This window comes from Mastacembelus armatus, chromosome 24 (assembly GCF_900324485.2).
Source record: "Mastacembelus armatus chromosome 24, fMasArm1.2, whole genome shotgun sequence".
NCBI lineage: Eukaryota > Metazoa > Chordata > Actinopteri > Synbranchiformes > Mastacembelidae > Mastacembelus > Mastacembelus armatus.
The window spans coordinates 15424307-15445690 of NC_046656.1; the positions used below are offsets into that span (position 1 = coordinate 15424307).

Genomic DNA, 21384 nt, shown 5'->3' on the forward strand with positions numbered 1-21384 from the left:
TGAGCGAGGGAGTTGTGTTCAAGTCAAATAGACTTGGTCCCTCAACCATCTGAATGACGTTTCTGGCCATTAGAGATCCGTCAAAGATCGGTTCTTTCCTCACGTCATTTACAAGCCACTGATGTTTGATGGTTCGGAGAAGGAAAGACAAGAGTGAGACCACATGCAGCTGGCTGTCAGAAATAACAAATCACTACATCAGGCACTTTTTTGTCACAACCTTATGTTTTCAACTTATCATGTGATGCATGACTTGGATCTTTTTACACTTCAAAGGCTACAGAGCATAGCTGTATGATCTCTTACCAGAACGAGCAGCAGATTTTTTTTTTTTCTGTGAGAAACGTTTGTCCACACATGTTGGGTGTTAACACAAAATTAACCTGCCATTCAGACAGCTTCAGTTCTGTTGAACATTTCTTACTAAACATTTTTTTTCATCCATCGTCTCTTGCACCCTGTGGTTTCCCTGACATGTGTTGCTGGTGTTTGTGATAACAGTTTGTCTCTGTACTGATGTAAACACAGTGTGTTTGTCATGTAAAGCCTATAAACCGTTGAGCTATGTATTGGCAGTTTACCAAACGGGTCCAGCAGGATGGTTGCATGAAGTCACGTCATACGGAGCTCTCACTTTGCTTTCATTGTATTTTAAGTCTCTTAATATCAAATTAGTTGCCAGTGCTTAATAAAGGCCTGTGTTTTGTGAGATTTCATAAAAAATGCCAAACACTCACTCATAAAAGGCTTGATAACCCAAATTTATTTTTTCAACTGTATGTTCGTAATCGTTTAATTTTAAATTTCACTTTTCTCAGGCTTCAGAAACAGTAGGCTATACATTCATTATTAATCTGAAGGCTCTAACGAACATTAATACCTTCTTTTTGCAATCTCAACCCAGCTCAGACTGGTTGACTTGTCGTCTATAAGCTGGACTAGGTAGATGAACACTCTTTACTATAGATATATATGAGTTATATTCCTATGAATCTTTCCATGATCCACTGCAGACCAAATAAACTTTACCAAATCAACATTAGCAGAGGCTCAAGTCTAACAATCTGCATATTATAAGTCCTACAAGACATTTTCTTATGGGTGTCTAACATGTAACAAATCACTAATTTGCTTTTCATTTTTGGCCTTTTTAAAATTTTGTGTAATTTTCATGTACATTTGACTGCATTGCAAAAGTAACTGGAGGTGACATAGACATGGGCATAGACACTCACACACTTAATTCTCAGAAGGCAGCTTGACATTTAAAAATGGGGTTTATGTTTGACAAGTTGTTTTTACAGTGCACCTCTGCAGCTGCAGACATTCAAATATAAATGTTTTCAGCTTTGAATGGGGAATTTGTTTCTATCCTGGACTCATGCTGTTGTTGTTATTTCATTTTTTATGTGTGGGGTCTACCTAAAGCCAAGTTATAAGCTTTATTTGATGTGACCCTCCAGCATCACTACTGAGGAAGTTTTGCGGAGAGATAATTGGTTATATATTTATTTTCTGCTATTGCTGTTGTGACTTACCTCCCACTTGCTCATTTTTTATTGTTTTATTTGCTGAATCAAATTATTTGTTGGTAGAACAAAACAACCCAGCATCCCCACAGTGCAATTTAATTGAATTTTATTTATTTCTTATTTCATGCACACACAGTTAAGCAAACACACATGCAGAAATGCACATGTTGCAGCCACTTGAAAACAAAGAAGTGAATTATTACTTTTATTTTCAGATTAAGTATCACACCCAGTTGGACCACTTCATGCTCTTTTATGAGATGTTATTGGTGACGTGAGATGAGATCGTCGGTGGATTTGGTTACCTTTAGGCAGAGCCAGGCTACAGTAGTTGTAGCGGCTCTCCCTGCTTCCGGCCTTCTTAAAGAGAAGCTACAGGCTACATGACAAGCGCTAACTGTTCAAAAATGTATGCTTGCCAAATTTTGAGTGTGCATGTGTACTGGCCAAGAGAATTTAATTAGAGGCACGCTAATTACACAGAAGAGAAGAGACAATGCAAGAGTCAAAAGAAGAAAACACACTGAAGAAACAACATCAAAGACAATAACATCTCAATTTCAGGGAAAGCGTTTTACAAACAGATGGAGCTGGTTAACTGTTGTCTTGGAGCTGTTCTCTCCTGTCCAGTCCAGACCCTTCCTGCCTGCCAGATAAACATTAGTAATATGTGAACACTCCAGTTCTGGCCTTCCTCAGGTATTGACAGTCTGGTGCTGCAGTTCCCTTGGCCTCCGAGGCTTGAACCACTTGGACAACCACCAACACTTGGAGCTCACTCATCTAGTTTTCTCTGGACAAAAATGTCCTATGCACATTAATTTACCCACTTTCACAGAGAAGGTATAAGGCTTGTTATGAAATGTCAAGTTTAGTCCAAATTAGGGAATGTTTCTAATTTACAGTAAACCACTCTGTTGGCTTTCCAAGACCTCTCAGACCATGGAGAGACAGGATTAGTTGATGATCAGGATCCTGTAGTTTTTGCATAAACACTCAAAGAAATAGGCTTTTTATTTGGAGTTCTAACTTTGTTTTCTTAGTGGACATGTGTGCTATTGTGAACAAGCAGTTTTGACTCATTAACCATCATTAACTACGTAAACTTGAAGCCATAGTAATTTGTTAAATGCACCTTTTTGAGAAATTTGTGGCTATGGCTGTTCAGTATTACAATACATCTGTTGATGGCAGATTATACCAGCTGTAGCAAGCTAGAAAATCAATTAAATAAATAAATAAATTTAATGGCTCCATGAGTTGAAAACACTTTTCTGGCTGATTTTAATATTTCCAGCTGACTCATTTCAATGGCAGAGGTATGAATGTCTGTAAAGATTGATTGTATGGTTCTAATTATTTCTGAAGTCATGTGCTGCCTGCATCCAGAATCTTTCCAGTCTTTCCTCCTGCTCTTCTCTCCAGAGTCTTCCATTTGCACAGTGAGGAGCCTCAGGCACTGGACGGGGATAGGACCAATGAAAGGCTGAGAGAGGGATGTGAGAAAGTAGTGAGTCATGTTTCAGGGATATTTAAACATGTAGGACTTTGAAAAGTGATGAACCTTAGTTAGTTTCAATCACCAGCCAAGGCCTCCTCTGCCTTATGGCACAAGGTTCATTTAATATCATATTGAAAGGTTGTTAACCATTATTAGCGTTATTGATCGCTGTGAAATGTCTGCATCTTCAGGCCAGCTTTAGCGATTGTGGAAATTGTTGAATTGTTGATGAATGAACACATAGTTTCTGTTGTTGAATTACTCACCCCTTGTTCAAAATGAAGTGTGTGCTATTCTATCAGTCTTTGCGTTTCTCTCATAAACTCATTTTTTTCATACTGTCTGGAAAAAGATTAAAAGTGCATCTAATTTCTGGTTTTAATTTGTTGGTTTTCTGCAAGAATTTGATTCAAATATGTGCAGCAGATAGTAGCGTGATAGTGACAGTATAATATTATGGTAGATATTAAATTATGATGGGCTACTGAGTGCAGACTATCTGACTGTATAAGGTACACAGTTTAAATTTATGATGGTCTGATGAGACTAATATCCTGTCTAGATAATGTGTCTGGATTTTCTCTCTAGCACTTTGTCAACAGCCTCAGTCAGTGGTGAATGTCTAAGCAGAGTAGACGTACAGAAGAGGGGTGTGCTTGCTCATTGCTTCTCTGGCTTCTCGAAAGTGATAAATCAAGACAATTGTATTAGTACAGCTGCTGCATATTTTCAGGAATATGAGATGAGCTGCAAGTTTTTGCATACGAGTGATTGACTGTCTAGCACATGCAATGAACTCCAACCCAGACATTAGACATTTTATTTACCACACAGTTCCATTTGTTCTGGTGCAGTCTTCGTATTTAACACGTACAGTACGAAATAGTTTCTGTTTGGTGTAAGTTATTGCGTTTCATGCATTTGGGGGTAACAATTTTGGTCAATCAATTAGTCCAACACTGAAATTTGGTTCCCCACAGGATGAATTATAATAACTATAATGAACCCCTCACTTATTCTCTATCACGATTATCAGATCCTCTCTTTCTTTTCAATGTCTCAACTTTCTTTCTCTTCTCGTCTCTTTTCTTATATGACAACTATTGTCTGTGTTTTCTTTACACATATTTTTTTTTTCTCCTATTCTTATCTGTTTTCAGTTTTTCATTCTTTCCCATGTCTGGTCCTCCCTCATGATCATACTCATCTTATTGTCATATCCATTTCTGCCATTGTGTTGCTCTTCTAATCTCTTCTCATTACTTTTGATATGGTATATTTTCTCATTCTCTCTTTTTTCTTATCTTCACTTACCATTTTTTCTTTTTTTTGGTTCTCTCCCTGTCTTATCTGATTTTAGCCTTCCAGCAAGGTGACTGCGTAAACTCTTACAGATGCATGTGGTGAAGCATCAAAGAAAGAAGTTATGAATTTGAATGTGCTTCAATGAGTACACTGTCAGTCACTGAAAAATTACTTTTGGACAAAACTTCAAACCCAAATTTTACGAGGGGGTTCACATAGGACGAAGAAAGGAGAGGTTTCCTCACTTTGTATTTTGTATTTTGATTTTTAAATCAACAGCTATTTTTGTTGTTTCTAGAAAAATCTATTCATCTGAGTTTGATTTACAGGCTTTCATTAAACTCATACACTGACAATGAAAATAATCTGCTTAGTGTGTCAAAGTCATGCTAGCAAACATCTGATTAAAGACGTTCTTTCAATGAAGTCCTGTTGACATAAATAATAAAGACTTAGGTTTTTCTGCACACTAAGGAACATGGATGATGGCTACAAATGTGTATAGCGGAGCCCATAAATGCATCAGAAGCTGCGTTCAAACACAACTCATTTGCATGTTTATTATTATATAAATAAATGTTTGTGTGTATCTTGCAGTGGAGGAGACCCTGGTGAGGTTGGTGAATGGGTCAGGCCCTCATGAAGGTCGTGTGGAGGTTTTCCATGAACACCGCTGGGGGACGGTGTGCGACGACGTCTGGGATAAAAAGGACGGAGATGTGGTGTGTAGGATGCTGGGATACCAAGGAGCCACGGCGGTTCATAAGACTGGACGCTTCGGACAGGGTATGAAATGGTTTTAGATGTTTTACCCATTAACAACAATCCATGCATACTTTTCAAGATTGTCCTATTGTAACTCGATGTATATGAGCTGATACTAATGAAGCTGGCAGCACAACCCAGCAGACTGGTTGATGGGCAGGAAGCATCTATTCTATCCACATACACTTTTTACCAATGTTTTAACTTCAGTAACTTACACAAGGAGGTGTAAGTTGTGATCAGTGGTATTTTAAAATAAAGAATATTTGCTCCCAGCAAGTATCCATGGTAAAAATTTACCAATTGAAGCAGTTTGGATTTTTACTAACTGCTGTTTAGTGGTATTATTTTAACAGTGCCTTTAAATGCTGCAGGGATTAATATAAAGGTTTTATGAGGAAAGTCATGTAAGCCAGATGTCATCAAAAGTGAGCCTCAGAGGTCATATCCATCTCTCTTTTACTGTTTCTCCATTTACTTTATTTGCCAGTCCACCTTACATCATTCAGAGTCTCTGTCCAGGCAGAGTTGTTACCCTTAAGTCTGGAAAACTGGGGTAAAGCATCCCTTTGTTCCAGGTGATGACCTCCATGCTACAGCAGTGACTAACACCACTGTTGGATTCAATTTGACACCATCCGGAATTTAAATACATCATTTCAGATGAGTCATTCACCTTTTTGATTTGGATATGATAGAAATGTTGAGTGCAGTGGCTTTGCTTGGCTCTTTAATGGAGGTGGGGCAGTTAGCCAGAATTACATTTGTGAAACGAAGCTGCTGGAACTCGTTCATTGTTTCACTTTTGTGTCACTTGTTGATGTGTGTTTTTGAGTGTGTAATGGGCTCATTAGTGCCCCTTGGGATGATTGATGAAAAGAAAACCTCAGTGACTTTGTAAGCCTGCTGCAACTTGGTGCACAATCACTGAGGAGAAGAAGAAATAAAGAAGTACAATGTACGTAAGGCAACAAGAAAACTTGATGGGTCAAGTGACACAAATGTAAGATTTATCTGTAGTTTTTGGTTTTACTTGATAAAAAAACTTTGAGGGTGAAGAATAGCTGGTTGGTTTGTCAAATGTATATCAGATTAACTGCCCCACCTCCATTAAAATTAATTTACTTCATTTTTGTTCATGTTTGAATATGAATGTTATAGATAAACTCATAGAAAATCCTGTGTTGGTTCATTTTAATTTCACACCATAAACGAACTAACTTGAAAACTGACTGTGACCCTCCTTTTCACACAGTATTGTTTGAGTTTAGTCTGTGAACACACCCCAGTTTGACTTAACTAAACCAAACAGATATGTGAAGGCACCTTCAGGCTCCTGAGCTTAAACTGTTACAAAGGAATCCAAGTAAATCAAACACTAATAACTTTGTTTAGCTGAACAGTGTTTTCTGTCTCCCATGACAAGAAACAACAGAACAACAAAAACAGTTGTCTGCCCTTGTAATCACTGTGAAAAAACAGACACCAACCCTCAAGTAGAATCAGTTACAGAGGATAGAAAATGTGGACATTTACAAAATCCAGGTCTGACTGTGTTTCTGCAGATGGGGCTGTTCTTCGTTTTCTGCTTTTAGTTCTCCTAATCCCTCTGTAATTGAGTGACTCTCCTACAAAATGTCTCTGGGCGTTTCCCTGGAATCACACACTGTGTTTTGGTGATTTGACACTTGTCTGTGAGAAGAGTCATAAATCTGGCTGGAGCAGACATAATCTCAATTTGCCAACAGTGCTGTAAATATCCACTGAGATCCAGAGTACATGGTTTAAAGGTCCATGTCCATTAAAGTAAACCCTCAGAAGGCACAGCAGCAGAACAGCTGGGGCCCATGTATAACAACACTGGCTATCTCTGCATCCGCATGTGCACGTTCCCCAGTCCATCCTTCATCTCTGTCCTGTGCATGCCTGCATGGAGACGTGTGTGTGTGTGTGTGTGTGTGTGTGTGTGTGTGTGTGCGTGCGTGTGTGCGTGTGTGTGTGTGTGCGTGCGTGCGTGTGTGTGTGTCAGTCCGTGTCTGTGTGTGCTGTGTGTGTGTTGTGTTGAGCATTGCATTCAAGGTGTCATGCAGCCAGTTTCTCTTCATGTTACACAGGAATGTGTCGAAGCATATGGTTTGACTACAAAGCTGATTTTCTGATATCACTTGCATGTTATTATTCTGAAAAGGAGTTTCATCATAGGTTGCTCTTCCTGTAGTTTATCCCTTAAACCTTTTGAAGCACACTTTTTGAATTAGGGTTTTGGACATTGTAAATAAACCTGACCTACAATTCATTGGTTATGTGTTGTAAAAACACACAAAAAAGTTGCAACTGGCAGAACAAGTTCTCAAATGGAAGTGAGCACAGTTAGGGAACATTTCATACCGTACATCTTCCAAACACCAATATCACACACATTGAAATCTCAGTGCTGTTTCCATCAGGCTAGATAACTACCAGATCTGCTGTTCCATTGGTGTCATTCCTGAGTTATGTTTGACTTGCCTTTTCCCTTGAGTAAAACCTAAATGGAACAACACAATATAAAATATCACTGGAGTGACAAGTTGTCTAACAGTAGCAGATTTTAGAAACATTTCTCTGATTGGTCTGTATCTGGTCCATTTCACAGGCTGTTGCAATTTGTGTGAATTTTCTTAAATGTGCTTCTAATGGAAAAAATGGAAAAACAAATATGATTTACCAGCACAGTGAATGAGGATGATCCCACCTTTATTGTATAAAATGCACTGGCAAGTCAAAACTTTATCCCATGAGAGGGGACCGGAGTTCAGTTAACAAGAGAAAAGTTAGTACAAATATCCCTTAGCATCAGTGCAGACAAATGAACTCTCCTTTGTCTTATTTTTTCTGTTTATTTAATAAAGTCTGAGATAAATTAAAGAAAGGACAACAGAGTTCACTCAGAAAATTAAAAAAATGGGTCCAATATACTTTTCCCATGATTTCTTAAACAATGATAATTTTTCAGATGGTCCTCATAGGCCTTTTAATTTAATTTTCAGTTGTCTCGATCTTGGCAGTACCTTGAAAGTTTTGCCAGTTGTAAGAGGAAATAGAGTAGAAGATTAAGAGGTTGGTCAAATATTATTTAAGTTTGGCCTCCTGAGCCTGTCCCAAAGCTGAAACAGAGCTGCTGATTAGATTTTTCTGTCATCAGTGAAGAGTCCGCCTCTCCTCTCATGTACAGCCCATATCCTTAATTTAAATGATCAGCGTGTGAGTGTAACCAAATGTTGTTCGGTCTTACTTTTATTCCCTTGCAGCTGAGTATGATCTTCGCCAACCACTGATGCAAAACTGAAGTATCTGGGACTTTCTGAAGCCTCCAGTGACTCTGGTTTTACAAACCAAAGTTTATAGCGAAAACGGTACTGCCAAAAGTTCTGCTTACCAGCTGGGACTCAGTGTTTTGTTACAACTTACAATATTATTTGATCACCAGTTGTGTGAGCAAACACCTGAGCACTTGCTCTCTCAATCAGAAGACACATTTCTAACGATGAATATTTCTTCAGACGCGTTTGATGTGATGCTGTATCAGTTTTACCTTTGATTGATATAATTTGCCTTAGTTTTTATAACTATTTGGGGAATTTGGGGCACAAAGCAGATCAAACCCAACAATATTTAACTAATACATCCACTGTACGCAGATGCTCACAAGCTCCATATGTATGTAGACGTGTCATATGCATAACTTAAGCTCCATCAGTGGGTTCAGGCTGTGTTTATGTTGACTCTATGATTTCGTAGGATTCCTATAGTTCATGGTACTCGCAAACCTCAGCTGATGATTAAACTCATCAGCAGCTCCATTCAGCATGTTCAATCTCTGGCTGTGGTTACATCATTTTGACTGTGTGTATGAACACAGATGAGGCAAAGCGATTCATGAATGTGCCAACAAAGGGACGACTTGATGTGGACTTCTGGTGCTGAAGTCCAGATGTGATCTTTTTGCTTCCAAACACATTTAAATATTTTGGCTGGAGCTATTCTCTTCATAACTACAAACAAAACTTTAAATGTGAGGTTTAATAATAATTTTCATTTACTGTGTTCCTATTTTGTTCACATTTTTATGTATGTGCTGCACCGAAGATGGAGGGCTGTCTTGGAAAAGGGAATTTGCAAACTTTTATATGCATTTATTGGTTTTTGCTTTACAATGGGCAGCATATGACCAAAACATAAATTATACAGCAAAACAGATGAGAGCAAAGGAAAACATGAAAAAAAAGGAAAACATTCTCAGATTAATGGAGCAAAGTCTTTGTGCCAGTTCAGGCAGTCAACTAGAGTTGCAATACTACTTCCACATCTGCTCCCTGCATGACCTAACACACACTTTTACGTTGGAGGTCTATTTAAGGTGTTAGAAATGCTCCTCTTGTCTCCTTGTGGCCACCCCATCATCCACTTTTGCTCCTTGGGTAAGATCTGCCATGATCACTCACTCTTCAGTCTATCTCTATGCAAGTGTGTGATGCAGGGAGTGATGGGGTCCGAGCTAAGATGACAATTATTGGTGTGTTTAAATTCACATATAAATGAACTTTTGTACCTGTTGAGTCACTAAAATGCAAAAAACTCCAATAACAGTGTGCAGAAGGACCTCAGGCCACAAACTGGTCAGAAATAGTTCCTATTTGTGCATTTTGTAATGTTATCCTTTTTGTGCAGGTACTGGTCTGATCTGGATGGATGATGTCGCATGTACAGGGACTGAGGACAGCGTTTTTGAGTGTAAATTTTCTGGCTGGGGCAAAACCAACTGCGGCCATGTTGAGGATGCCGGTGTGACCTGCGCCATCTGATCTCCAGACCCTGACACCGTTGTATCTTCTCTGTGATTTAAAGTTTTTAAAGAAGCTACAAGGTGCCCATCGCCATGCCATTCGGATCAGGGGTACCATATTAGCAGTATGTTGCTTATTTATCTGCAAAAAAAGTGCCATTTCACCTGAAAAGCCAGAATGTTGTACATTGTGAACTAAATCTGCAGATTTTTTTTTAGCTGGTCAGAACTAAACATGTGCATCATGGAGCCAATCAAAAGGCACTCAACTTTTTATCTGTGTCAAACTGCAAGAAACAAAGTTATGTTTTCATTAACTGCACTGTATGAGCTGGTACGCTGGAGGATAATGACACGATGGTACTCTACATCAGGACTGCTTCATCAGACTGATTTACAGAGTCCACATCTTCAAAGAAAGCTTGAAGGTCAGATTTTATAGCAGTAGGTCAGAGGCTTCTCTGGTGTCATGTTAGCTGTTTTGACCTCCAGTGTGAGGTCGAACTGGTTTGACAACTTCATCGTCCTGGAGCCTTCGTTTGTCAGCTGTGGTCTCCAAGTTGCTGAGGGGTTTGAAATGGCACATAATGAAACTGACAAGACAGTGTCGCTGATTAACTGTTCATTTATAGGAAGCTGCTTATCACAGTATTATGTAGAAATAGTTAACCAGATCACAGTGTCGACTTATGATATATAGCAAAGCACTGCCCAGCAGGTAAATATTTGGTGATTTGCAGATGAAATGAAGTTAAAACTGAATGAATTTGAGCAGAATTTTACCATGTGGTGATTTTATGTGAGCAAACATAAAGTTCTGTTTCCATTCAGAACATTTTTCAACATTGCTGCAAATTTTTAATGTTAATATTTGAAATTGTGCTTGCATTATATCTGTTTATTCATGTTCAGTCTTCATCTACACCACCTTTGCTGATGCATTGTTTTGTTTCTTTGCGTGTTACTGCCACCAAGTGTCAGTTGTGAGGGGGACTGTGCTTTGCAGCGCTCCCTACAGGGAGTTTTATATTATTGTTTCAAAAAGATTCAACAGTTGTGTGCAGTGAAAAGGTCCTGATAAATCCACTGCGCTTTACCTGCTCTGTAGTGTTATCAACTAGCCTTTGAATTAATTTAACACCCAGTAGCTAAAATGCATAATATTTTTTAAGAGCTGGTGGAAAGTGATCAACTAAAAAAAAAGGCTGAATTATTGAGTTGATACAGGTGAGCAAATATGACTTTAAATGAATGTTATTGCTGCTCTGTCTGCAGAATATGTATAGAGGCAATATTTTACCCATAACTACCTAATACATAATGAAGTGTATGTTACTGCTGTGTTTTTCCACTTTGTTTTTCTGCCCTCAAGTGGGCAAAATATTAACTATTGCAGCTTTTCAGCACAGTTTTACCCTCAATATCTTTCAATGTTTAACCTGCTAATCATCAAATCGGTGCTCACTGTGTGCTTTATATTAATAAAAACAAACATTTAAAAAATAAAATCTACTACCAGCAGACTTTAGAAAGGGTTAACAGTCACTACAGTTGACAGATGAAGTGATTATGGAGAAGAGAGAACAGATGAGTATGAACAGATGGATGCATGGAAACCCGCCATGTGTGATTTACAGTGGTGGGTCTGTCAGTGTTTACTGCCAAATGTTGAGTTGTTTCAGCATTAATGCACATACAAACATACGCATACACACACACTCACACCAAACCAACCATGACACACCAGCTTTTTATGTGTCTCTTAGTGAGACTTAATCTTTATGGGTGCACTCAAATCCGAAAAAGCTGGTACCTCCCAAGTGTCCTTGTTCATTCTCTTTTTGAGCCAAGAGAGGACATCAAGCTGCAGGTTGGAATAAGATATATGCAGGATCCTCTTTACCCAGTCGTGTTTTATATTTGAAGAGGGAAAATATTTTTAGTACACCTAAACATTTGGCAAACTCACAAAACTAAAATATGTCCCCCAAGGGTTGCTCTTATTATCTGTACTGAAATCTGTGTGTAAGCTCTCCTGGTTTAAACAAGTCAGGAATTGCCTGGCCCACTTACTTGTTATGAAAAGGAATCTGCACACATGATGTCCATTTAAGAGTTTGAGTGCAAGTGAGAGGAGAAAAAAGGTTTCATGGCAATGTAGCCTTGGTGTTTGTCAGGGTTTCTGTTTTAAACTACAACTTTGCCACAGAAGAAGACAATTCAAATGGGTAAAAGGGGAAAACAGAGTTTGGGAAAAAGGAAAATGAGATCTGAGAGATTTTTGATCTCAAAAAAATGAGATTTTTTTTATTCAATAGCTATACAAAAGGGAATAGTGGTTTGTTAACATGTTTCACTTGTAAATTTTTTTTGTCTTGTTATGAAATAGTTTGTGGTACAGAATGCTGAGATGAGCTTGTACATCTACATTATTATTTCTTCTGTTACCCTTTGGTGTTGCTGAATAACAAATATAATGAAATGCATTATAAACTCTATTTGACATGATATTAAACAGCACTGACAGCTCTATGGACTATGAGGAAACAGGTTTTTTAACCTTTGGATTTCTTTGTTTGTTCACAATGTTAAGGCATTTTTTGAATATTATAATGCTCTTAAGTGTTCCTAAGTGTAATTACTGGCACTTAATTACACCAGAGAAACAATTAGTAGATTAGTCATTGTTGATTTTTGATACCTGGCATGTTTTTTTTATGTTTATTGTAAATTGAACATTTGGGGGTTTTGGACTGATGTTAATTTTATGGATTTTTAAGCTCATGTCAAACGTACAGCAGCAACAGAAGCTAAAATACAGAAATTTACAAGTCTAGTATAGTGTGTATAGTGTCAGCATGTGTGTGCATAGCAATAAGCGATCGTAATACTCTGGAACACACACATTCATGCTAAAGTTCGAGTGAGTGGTGTCCAGACTTTTGTGTTTGGTCACGATCTCTCTCATTCATCATTTGGAGGTGTCATATTCAGCACTTTGGCCTAAGAGTTATTACTTCACCTTTAAAACTGCAGCCAAAGATAACACCCAGGGCTCCTTTGGTATATTTTCACTATGCTTATTTGTCATCTCATATTTAAAAAATAATCATTTTTAACCAAAGATGCAAACAAAATATTATTAATTGAAATTCCTCTGAAGTATTTTGTCATAAAATAGTCGTGTATTGACACAGATTTTGAGGAAACCTGTATTCTTCTGTTATAAATCTTAAGTATTTTGTTTTCCATGGTACTGATGCAAATTCCCCTTTCAATATCCACAAAAACAATGTTAAAAAAAATACAGTGTTTGAGAGGAGCTGTCAGTGCAGCTGTGTACAGATAGAAAACAGATCATTGGTCATTTTTTTAAAACTTACAAAGCCAAGCACGGAGAGCTGAAGACAAGGAAAATATAGGTGGATTGACACGTTATATGAATGGATGGGGATTGATTTTTTTTTTTTTATTATTACTTGAATGCAATGTTGTGTCATGAGGTTGGTATATATTGATCTCAATTCTTGTTATCAGAACATTGCTCAGAAGCTCTGTTAACAGACATATTGTTGGCAAAGCAGAAATTCTTGTCAGCATAAATAAAAATATCAGTGGCAGAAACTGTACCATATTATAGCATCTTGAGGTCAACCAGGCTAACTACAGCAGCTTATCTAGACTTGTGGCTCAAAGGGACAGGATATGGAACTTGATGTATTTTGAATATTCTTTTTTTAGGCAGATTGCTGAGCAAATATCAACATTATCAACATGCTTTTGGATGTTGGACAGGGCTTCATTTATGTTTGGAAAAGTATCAATACTTCTTCAATTATTCTGAAAGTTTGTATACAGTACATGTAGCTACCATGTAATGGAAAGGATTGCAGAAATACAGGCACCATTATCTTTGTAATATACAAGTCATATTTACATATGAAATTGTGTCTCCCTGCGAAAACCTTTGCTTATTTGGCTTCTATCAAATAGGTTTAACAAGACAAATATGATTATGGCTACAGAGCTGTTCTTCTTCAGAGTTTTCAACTAGAAATTCCAACGCTTTGGGGCTTTCTTTCCATTTGTGCCAAAAAAAGATTAGATACAAAGCTTAAAAAAATATACTGGCCTCTGGTGCCTTTCAAAACCTTAGTGGCCCTTACAGGGGCTGAAGCATTAAAACACCTCACTGATTTTAATGGTTGTAATCTCATGTGGCAATAAAAGTCAAAGAAACATGTGTGTTTGCTGAAAGAAGTGCACTTTAAAGTGTTTGGTTTTCTCATGTATACTTACACAGAACTTTCTATATGCAACTTAGGAATAATGGCTCTGGGCATATCTGGCTGCATATGCATATCTGTTTTGTATTACATTGTGCTGGTCATAAGACATGAAAGGGCTATGGAGTTGTGTATAAAAAATATACTTTTTACTTTCTGTTCTGTTAATTTTGTACCACTAAAATGCTGCATATGCACTGCTGAAATAATAAAATATAGATTCGTTTTAACAGGTGGACTGCGTTATTCCTTAGAAAACTGAGTGAGGTAAATTAGAAACAGACACTTTTAACATGTCATCAGGTGGAAAATAAGAGAAAACGTCACTTAGAAGTGAACATGAGTTGCACACATAATCACAAAAGTTGAAACACATGGATGTGTACGTCATGTGCACGCCCTGTTTGACAGTTCTGAAGTGGAGTATGAATGTTTCTACATGTGAAGGGGAGAAAAATCACCTGATCTCCAGCAGCCATAAGCAGTCAGGTGGCAGTCTTATGAGACATGGATGATATCTAACCTATGGATCAGGGTTATCTGTTTGAGCAAATTTAAGTTTAGGGACACCTAATAATAGGGTTAAAGACAGAAAGCAGCTGACTCTTATGTTTGTGTTTGAATCATTACATGAATTGATGCATTCAATCAACCTTTGATCATGAATGTAAGCATCCTCCTCTCTTTTTCTGTATGTTTCAATGTTTTCTGCCCATAGAGTAATCCAGCTTTACACAACAACATGTGGCAGCAGACCCCTCAAATGTGACTTCATTCCCCCTCAGGGGAACCAAAACTTGGGAGAAAGAAATCAATAGTCCCAGTCTTCCCTGCACATCCATTTGTCATCAGATCACATTCCTATTTCTCTTCCTCATAATGGAACGGTTATCCCTCAACACAATGAAATGGCTGGGACAGGAACATCTGCAGCTTTTGAAGGGATCGTGAGACTCGAGGACAAGGTCAGCTTCACTGTCACAAGCACGGAAATTCTTTCTGACAAGCCCTGATGTGAGAGAGAGAACAGACATATGCAGTAATGAAAAGTCTGCAGAGATGCAGTGCAGCACAGTGCTGGCTTAGTAAACATATATGTTAATACAACAGTAAGTCATTACTGTGATAAAACTATAGGTCTAATTTCATTACTGAATCCGTTATCTTTAATTTGTTTCAAGTTAATTAAACTTTAGAGTTGCAGTTTTTATTTTCAGACCACCTTTAATCAAATCATGGTTGTTCTCACAATAAGAAATAAACACATTTTTGCCCTGGTGTCCCTTGACCTCATCTGGTAAAATAGATATATTAAAACTATAACCAATTTTAAAAACTACCTTTTAATACTTTTAAGATAATGCTGGGTCCCCTTTTATTATAGCATTATATACTATAGAGCCTTTAAACTCTTTTCTCTAACGTAAACTGGACTGCAGTTTGTGCTTAGCTAATGTGATTAACAAACACAAACGATTTCGGTTCAGTTTGTTCCTCGGCGGCATCCGTACTACGTGCTCGGCGTCAGTTTGAATGTTCAGCGCGTTTTAACAACAGCTGCGTTTTTGTTGCTCAAGGTAATTTACGTTTGTTGAGTAAATAATTTGTGTATCTAACGTAAACAACACCATATCTGCTTTTAAACGGTCTGTGACAATTTTAACAATAGTAACTTTGTGCGTCTAAGCTATCTTTAAGTTTTTGTAGCTACTGTCGTCGGATAATTAGCTTAAATATTAGCGTTAGCCAGCTAAGCAGTGTATTGTTGTGGTGCTAGCACGCAACTTATCTAGTTAACAGTCAAAATAAACTTTTATATTTGATTTGCCACTAAGTGTAAAGGTGACAAACACTCTTAATGTGTGTTCAACGTAAAACTTTATGCTAACGTTACTTCCCTACTGCATTATTTACGGTTATTATGCCAACCTCCGTTAGGAATATCGGTAATTTTATTGTTTTATTGTCGTTTGACGTACTTTTAGTGAAAATCAACTTTTTACATACAAAGTAGAATATGGGACACATTAGGCTTGTATCACATATATCAAAAAAGTAAAATACTAACTTTAGAAATTAAGGCTTGTTGTAACTAATACGACCCTAATCCATTTTACATTTTGGGCTAGTCACTAATGCTACTAAATGTGTTTGTGTCCCAAAAACTGTTGATTGATTTCTTCTGACAGAATGGCCTCCCCTGCCACATGCACTGATGAGGGCACATTCAAGACCCCTAAAACTGTTCGAGTGAGGAGCTGTAGACGCAGCGCAGGGACCCCCATCACCATCCCAGCTTCGCCTTTCATGAAGAAGTTGGGATGTGGGACCGGGGTCAATGTTTACCTCATGGACAGGTTTGTTCAAAATTTTAAAATGAAATGTTTTACACTAAACCAATCAAACCAAAACCGTCTTTCACTAATCTTCATGTATTTCTTTGCTTCAAACTTCATTCATAAATGACCCAGTTTAATGTACCCTAGGTCAAGTGTGACTACAGATGCCAAGCAGAGTAAGATTTAAAATAACCTCCAGGGCCTTTAGCAGTTTTTGTATGTCCATGATTTACAATAGAAGTTTGCACTTATTCACTAAAAAATCCAGAAATAAAAAGACAAGTACTGAAATTGACATTTTATGGAAATAAAGAAACCTAGTGTCCTGAAAGTTATTGTTAGTAAAATTACCCAACAATGATTTTGATAATGGATTTTTCAAGATGAAATCCAACTATTATCATAGCACTGCTAAAATAGTTGGTCAGGTAAAATAACTTATCTGACCTTAAATTGCTAATTAAAAAAAGCAGTTGTTACTTGGAACGTTTTTACTAAAAATTAAATTGCCAAATATGTGTATGAAGTTTCATGATATTCCTTCTCTTCTATAAAAAATATTGTAGATTGTTAAAGTTTTTGGATTCCTAAAACTTTACAAATCGGTATCCAGTATGAGTTTTCGAACATTATTCTGTTTCAAAATCTGCACATTAGGGTTGTTGTGTCTGTGTATGAATAATAAAATATTGCACTCTAATACAGTATTGTTGAATCAATTATCTCAGAGGGGAAAAGCTGAACGCATCTCCCTGGGCTGTAAAGAAGATCAATAGTAAATGTGCAGCCAAACAGGTGGCACTTTACCAGAAACGTCTGAATGAAGAGGCAAAGATCCTGAAGGGAATCAATCATCCAAACATTGTTGGTAAGACAATACTTCCACTCTGATTTGGTTGGGTGGTATAGGTTGAGGACCCATGATTCCTTGCTGCTACATCTGCATGAGGCAACCAGTGTGTTCTGGAGTAATGTACATATAGAGAGTTTGTATGTTTTTCATAAACAGATGCCAAGCAAATCCTGTTATGCTGTAAAATCCAGACTTGTGTGTTTTAGGAAAGGTTAAGCACAAATTTAAAACTAATCAAGTGACATTATAATAAGCTAACTGTTGAATTTTACTATTTTTGTATTTATATATGTGAAATCCTAATCAATGTATCAACAGAATGAAAGAAAAGAATAAAAATAATATAAAATAAAACCTTAGAGGGTTTTCTCTGTGCTGTTAGTAAGCCTGTGTTATTTTTCCACCAAGCAGATAAGATCTTACCATGTGTTATAGGCCTGGAAGTGATATCTGATTTCCCTTTGCTTTCATTTCATTCTATCACTGTATGTGATATAATGTATCTACTTGTATTTTGGTATTCAGTTATTCCAGTTGTTCAATGTATTCATCTTCCTCCTAATGTTAAGGTTTCCGTGCATTCACCACGGCTAAAGACGGCTCCAAGTGTTTGGCCATGGAGTATGGAGGAGAACAGTCCCTGAATGACCTAATAGAAAAGAGGAGAGAGGACGGCCTCAAAGCTTTTCCTGCAGCCAACATAGAAAAAGTGGCAGTGCATGTGGCCCGTGGTCTGAAGGTAAATTACACATTGACACGTCTTATATCAGATCTTATATTGGATTAGATATTATAATACATATAAATACAATACACTTGATAGGTTTCTGAGTGAAATCATCAGCAAGATGCACATTCAGGTTTCAGGTATCAAATGATGACATCAATGTGAAGAGTTTTTTTTTTTTTTCTGGCTAAAACTATAAATCTCGTTCAGCTTCCTAAGAAGAAAACCTGCTTGTTAGCACCGTATAGAATTGGCTGTTAGCTCAACTGATCTGCTCAGAGCTCTGTTGATAATTTTACTATCTGCAGCAGTTATACCAGCTTTAAGGTTAATCAGTTCAGTGTTAATGTGTGTACATGGTGTTTGGTGAATGTTGTCACGCTCTCTTTAACATTATTTTAGAGTTTTGGTTTTAGCCGATAGAGGAGCAGACTGATGGCTTTGGGTGTGTTATGTTTGAAGAGCAGAAAATTAACACTGGAAGGCAGTGTCTCTGTAAATAATTTAAGGATTTTCGTATATGCTAATGTATAATATAATGTATAACTTTATTAACCAGAATTAGGGCATCCGTGCACTTAACTTGTGCAGCTGGAAGCAGTAGTTTTTTATTCAGCTTCTAGGTTCTGTCAGCTGATGTTTTATTCACTGCCTGTGGAGCTAACTTTGCATATAGCCTTGTTTAGCATTCTGCTACTAGCTGTTGTTTCTCACTGATATGTATCATGTTAGCTACCTGAGCTGACAGTTTATTTATTATTTAGTGATGAATTATTGGTCAAACTTACTTCTTAGGGTGACAAAACTGTTTGTGTGACCATGGACCACACCTCTTTTAATATCCTAACTTGGCCTGGCAGTTTACAGCACTAGTTTCTGCTGTTTGTGTTTGGTGCTGTAGTAAAATGATATTTTGAGCTAGTCAAATTAAACATTTATTGACCCCAAAGTCAAATTAAACATTTATTGGACCCCCCCCCCCATATTCAAAAATCATTGCCCATCCCTAGTGTGTAGTGAAAAACAGACATGCAAATACACCCGTCTTTTAACTTAATTTAATAAATGATTGATTACCAAAACAAAATAAACTCATTAAGGTCATTGTTATACACATTTATCAGGAATGCTTTATTTATTTGACTTTGCAGTATCTTCACAATGAGAAGAAGCTGCTGCATGGTGACATGAAGTCATGCAATGTCGTGATCAAGGGCGACTTTGAAACCATCAAGATCTGTGATGTTGGGGTGTCTTTGCCACTGGATGAGAACATGAGAGGTAATGATTTGCAGTCATGAGCCACAGAATGAACAAATCTGCAGCAGTAACTCAGATGCTTTTAGAGTAGAGATGGGGCTCAAAAGCATTTTTGTTGATTGGAGTTACCACACAATCATATACATTATAAGGACAGAACTGGCAGAAACATTTCTGTAAAAATCTGTTTACCACAGTTTTACTTTTTCTCTGCCCAGACAAAACATCAATTCTTGAGTCGCTCATACTTTAACTTGTTTTGTGCATACACATCATCAGGCACTGGTGTCTCTTCCATTTTGGATTTAATTTGAATTAATTGAATCTTGCTTTGCTGTTGCTGTAAAAAGTCCAAGAGCTCATGAGTTTTGTGTATTAAAAATATTACTTTGGGTGTAACAAACTGAATCTTTCTTTTGATTAAGTTATCCTGTCCAATTTGAGTTTCATTTAAAAAAATTCTGTTTTTTCCTGTTGTCAGTGTCGGACTCAAAGGCCGAGTACATCGGCACAGAGCCATGGATGCCAAAGGAGGCTCTGGAGGAGGGAGGAGAGATCACAGACAAGACTGATATCTTCGCCTATGGTCTGACTCTGTGGGAGATGATGACGCTGACAATGCCTCATCTGGCGATGTTGGGGGATGACAATGATGAAGAAACTGAAGGTGAGCCTCCCTGGTCACAGCACTGTTGTAAGCATTGAACCCTTGAAGTCATTTTTGAAGTGAAATGCCAAACCTTGCTGGTTTCATCTAATTAAATGTGGGTAATTGTTTTCCTTCCTCTTATGCTTAATGTCTACTAATGATGAGGCGTGTTTGACTCTGAAACTATTAGTAAGTTTCTCTGTGGTTTTCGCTCCATCATGAATGTAAAATGCAGCATGGCTGTGATCAAAGTCAAAATAAGCAGTCAGGTTCATAACTTATAACCACTCAGATTAAATGTAATGCATGTTTTGTTTTTTTTTTTTAATGAAGCACCTTATTTAGCCTGAAGATAAATGTTTTATGTTGTAATTAGTGTATAATTGTGATGTGTGCAGAGGTGGCTTTTAATGCAGGCTAGGTAAAACACCTCTGTAATTAAACGTTATTCAGTTAAAGTATTTATACTGATGCCATTCTATGTCTGCACTGAAATAAAACCAATACTTAAAGTTTTAATATGTGCAGCTGGAAGCAGTAGTTGTCATACGTGTGATAGTATCACTTTATTATAGGATTCACATGCTAAAAAGGTTAAGAATCACTTCAGCTGGTTACTATAAAAATGGAGTAAATGTGTGTATGTAATTACTAAAAAAAAAAAAAAGAGCAAAACTCTTCACTCAAACCAGTAGTACTGATTGTGGTGTCTGTTTCAGAGGACTTGATGGAGGAGAGCTTCGATGAAGACGCCTACTATGAGAGGCTGGGGACGAGGCCAGCTCTGGACACTGAGGGTCTGGGCAGTTCATACCAGAGGATGGTGGAGCTTTTTTATCTTTGCACAGAAGAAGACCCTAAAAAGAGACCCTCAGCTGCCCAGATCATCAAGGTGTTAGAGAACAATGCCCCTCTGGAGAAAACGCCCTGTGAGGTGATTATTATTGACTGATTCACACGATTCATTTTTCTTACCTATGGGTGTTTATTGTCCAGTCTGTCAAGTCTATTGTTTAATGATAGGATAGGCCATAGGGGCGTAACCTGAATCCTCTACCCGTGTTTTTTCCTATTCGTTTGTTTTTGTGTTAATTTAGTAACAAAAATTACAACCTCCAGGGAATATAAATGTGCTGAGGAAACTGCATAGATGGCAGTAAATATCTTTAGTTCATTTGTCTATTTTTTTTTTTACTGTACAAGTATCTGATACTTTCAATTGCAAATTATTCTGCATATTCTGTTTCACTTGTGGTTTCAAAGTGCACTTCAAAATGTCTTAATTTTTACATATTAAAATCTTTTATTAAATTAGAATTTCAGGAGTTTAAGAAGTATTGGT

At 37.4% G+C, this 21384-nt stretch overlaps 2 protein-coding genes across 5 annotated transcripts in view; both read left to right on the forward strand.

Moving 5' to 3' along the window:
* Positions 1-14444, forward strand: part of scara5 (scavenger receptor class A, member 5 (putative)) — a 58954-nt gene extending 44510 nt beyond the window's left edge. For 2 of the 3 annotated variants that reach the window (XM_026318696.2, XM_026318695.2), the window contains exons 11-12: positions 4936-5124; positions 9814-14444. In XM_026318696.2, the coding sequence (XP_026174481.1) occupies positions 4936-5124; positions 9814-9947 (323 nt within the window). In that variant the 3' untranslated portion in view covers positions 9948-14444. Of the gene's footprint in view, positions 1-4935; positions 5125-5681; positions 7067-9813 lie in introns of those variants that run through there. The other variant, XM_026318697.2, reaches the window with a different exon arrangement.
* A 1275-nt stretch (positions 14445-15719) lies between these two features.
* pbk (PDZ binding kinase) lies at positions 15720-21373 on the forward strand. Of its 2 annotated transcripts, XM_026318732.1 has the most exons (8): positions 15720-15791; positions 16404-16571; positions 17282-17421; positions 17976-18145; positions 19285-19414; positions 19875-20060; positions 20762-20976; positions 21140-21373. In XM_026318732.1, exons 2-8 carry the CDS (start codon positions 16405-16407, stop codon positions 21140-21142), a joined length of 1011 nt encoding a protein of 336 aa, XP_026174517.1. In that variant the 5' UTR covers positions 15720-15791; position 16404; the 3' UTR covers positions 21143-21373. The 2 variants fall into 2 exon arrangements, with proteins under 2 accessions (XP_026174517.1, XP_026174516.1); XM_026318731.1 differs by lacking the exon at positions 21140-21373 and having other exon boundaries at positions 20762-21134.
* Positions 21374-21384: the final 11 nt, after the last annotated feature.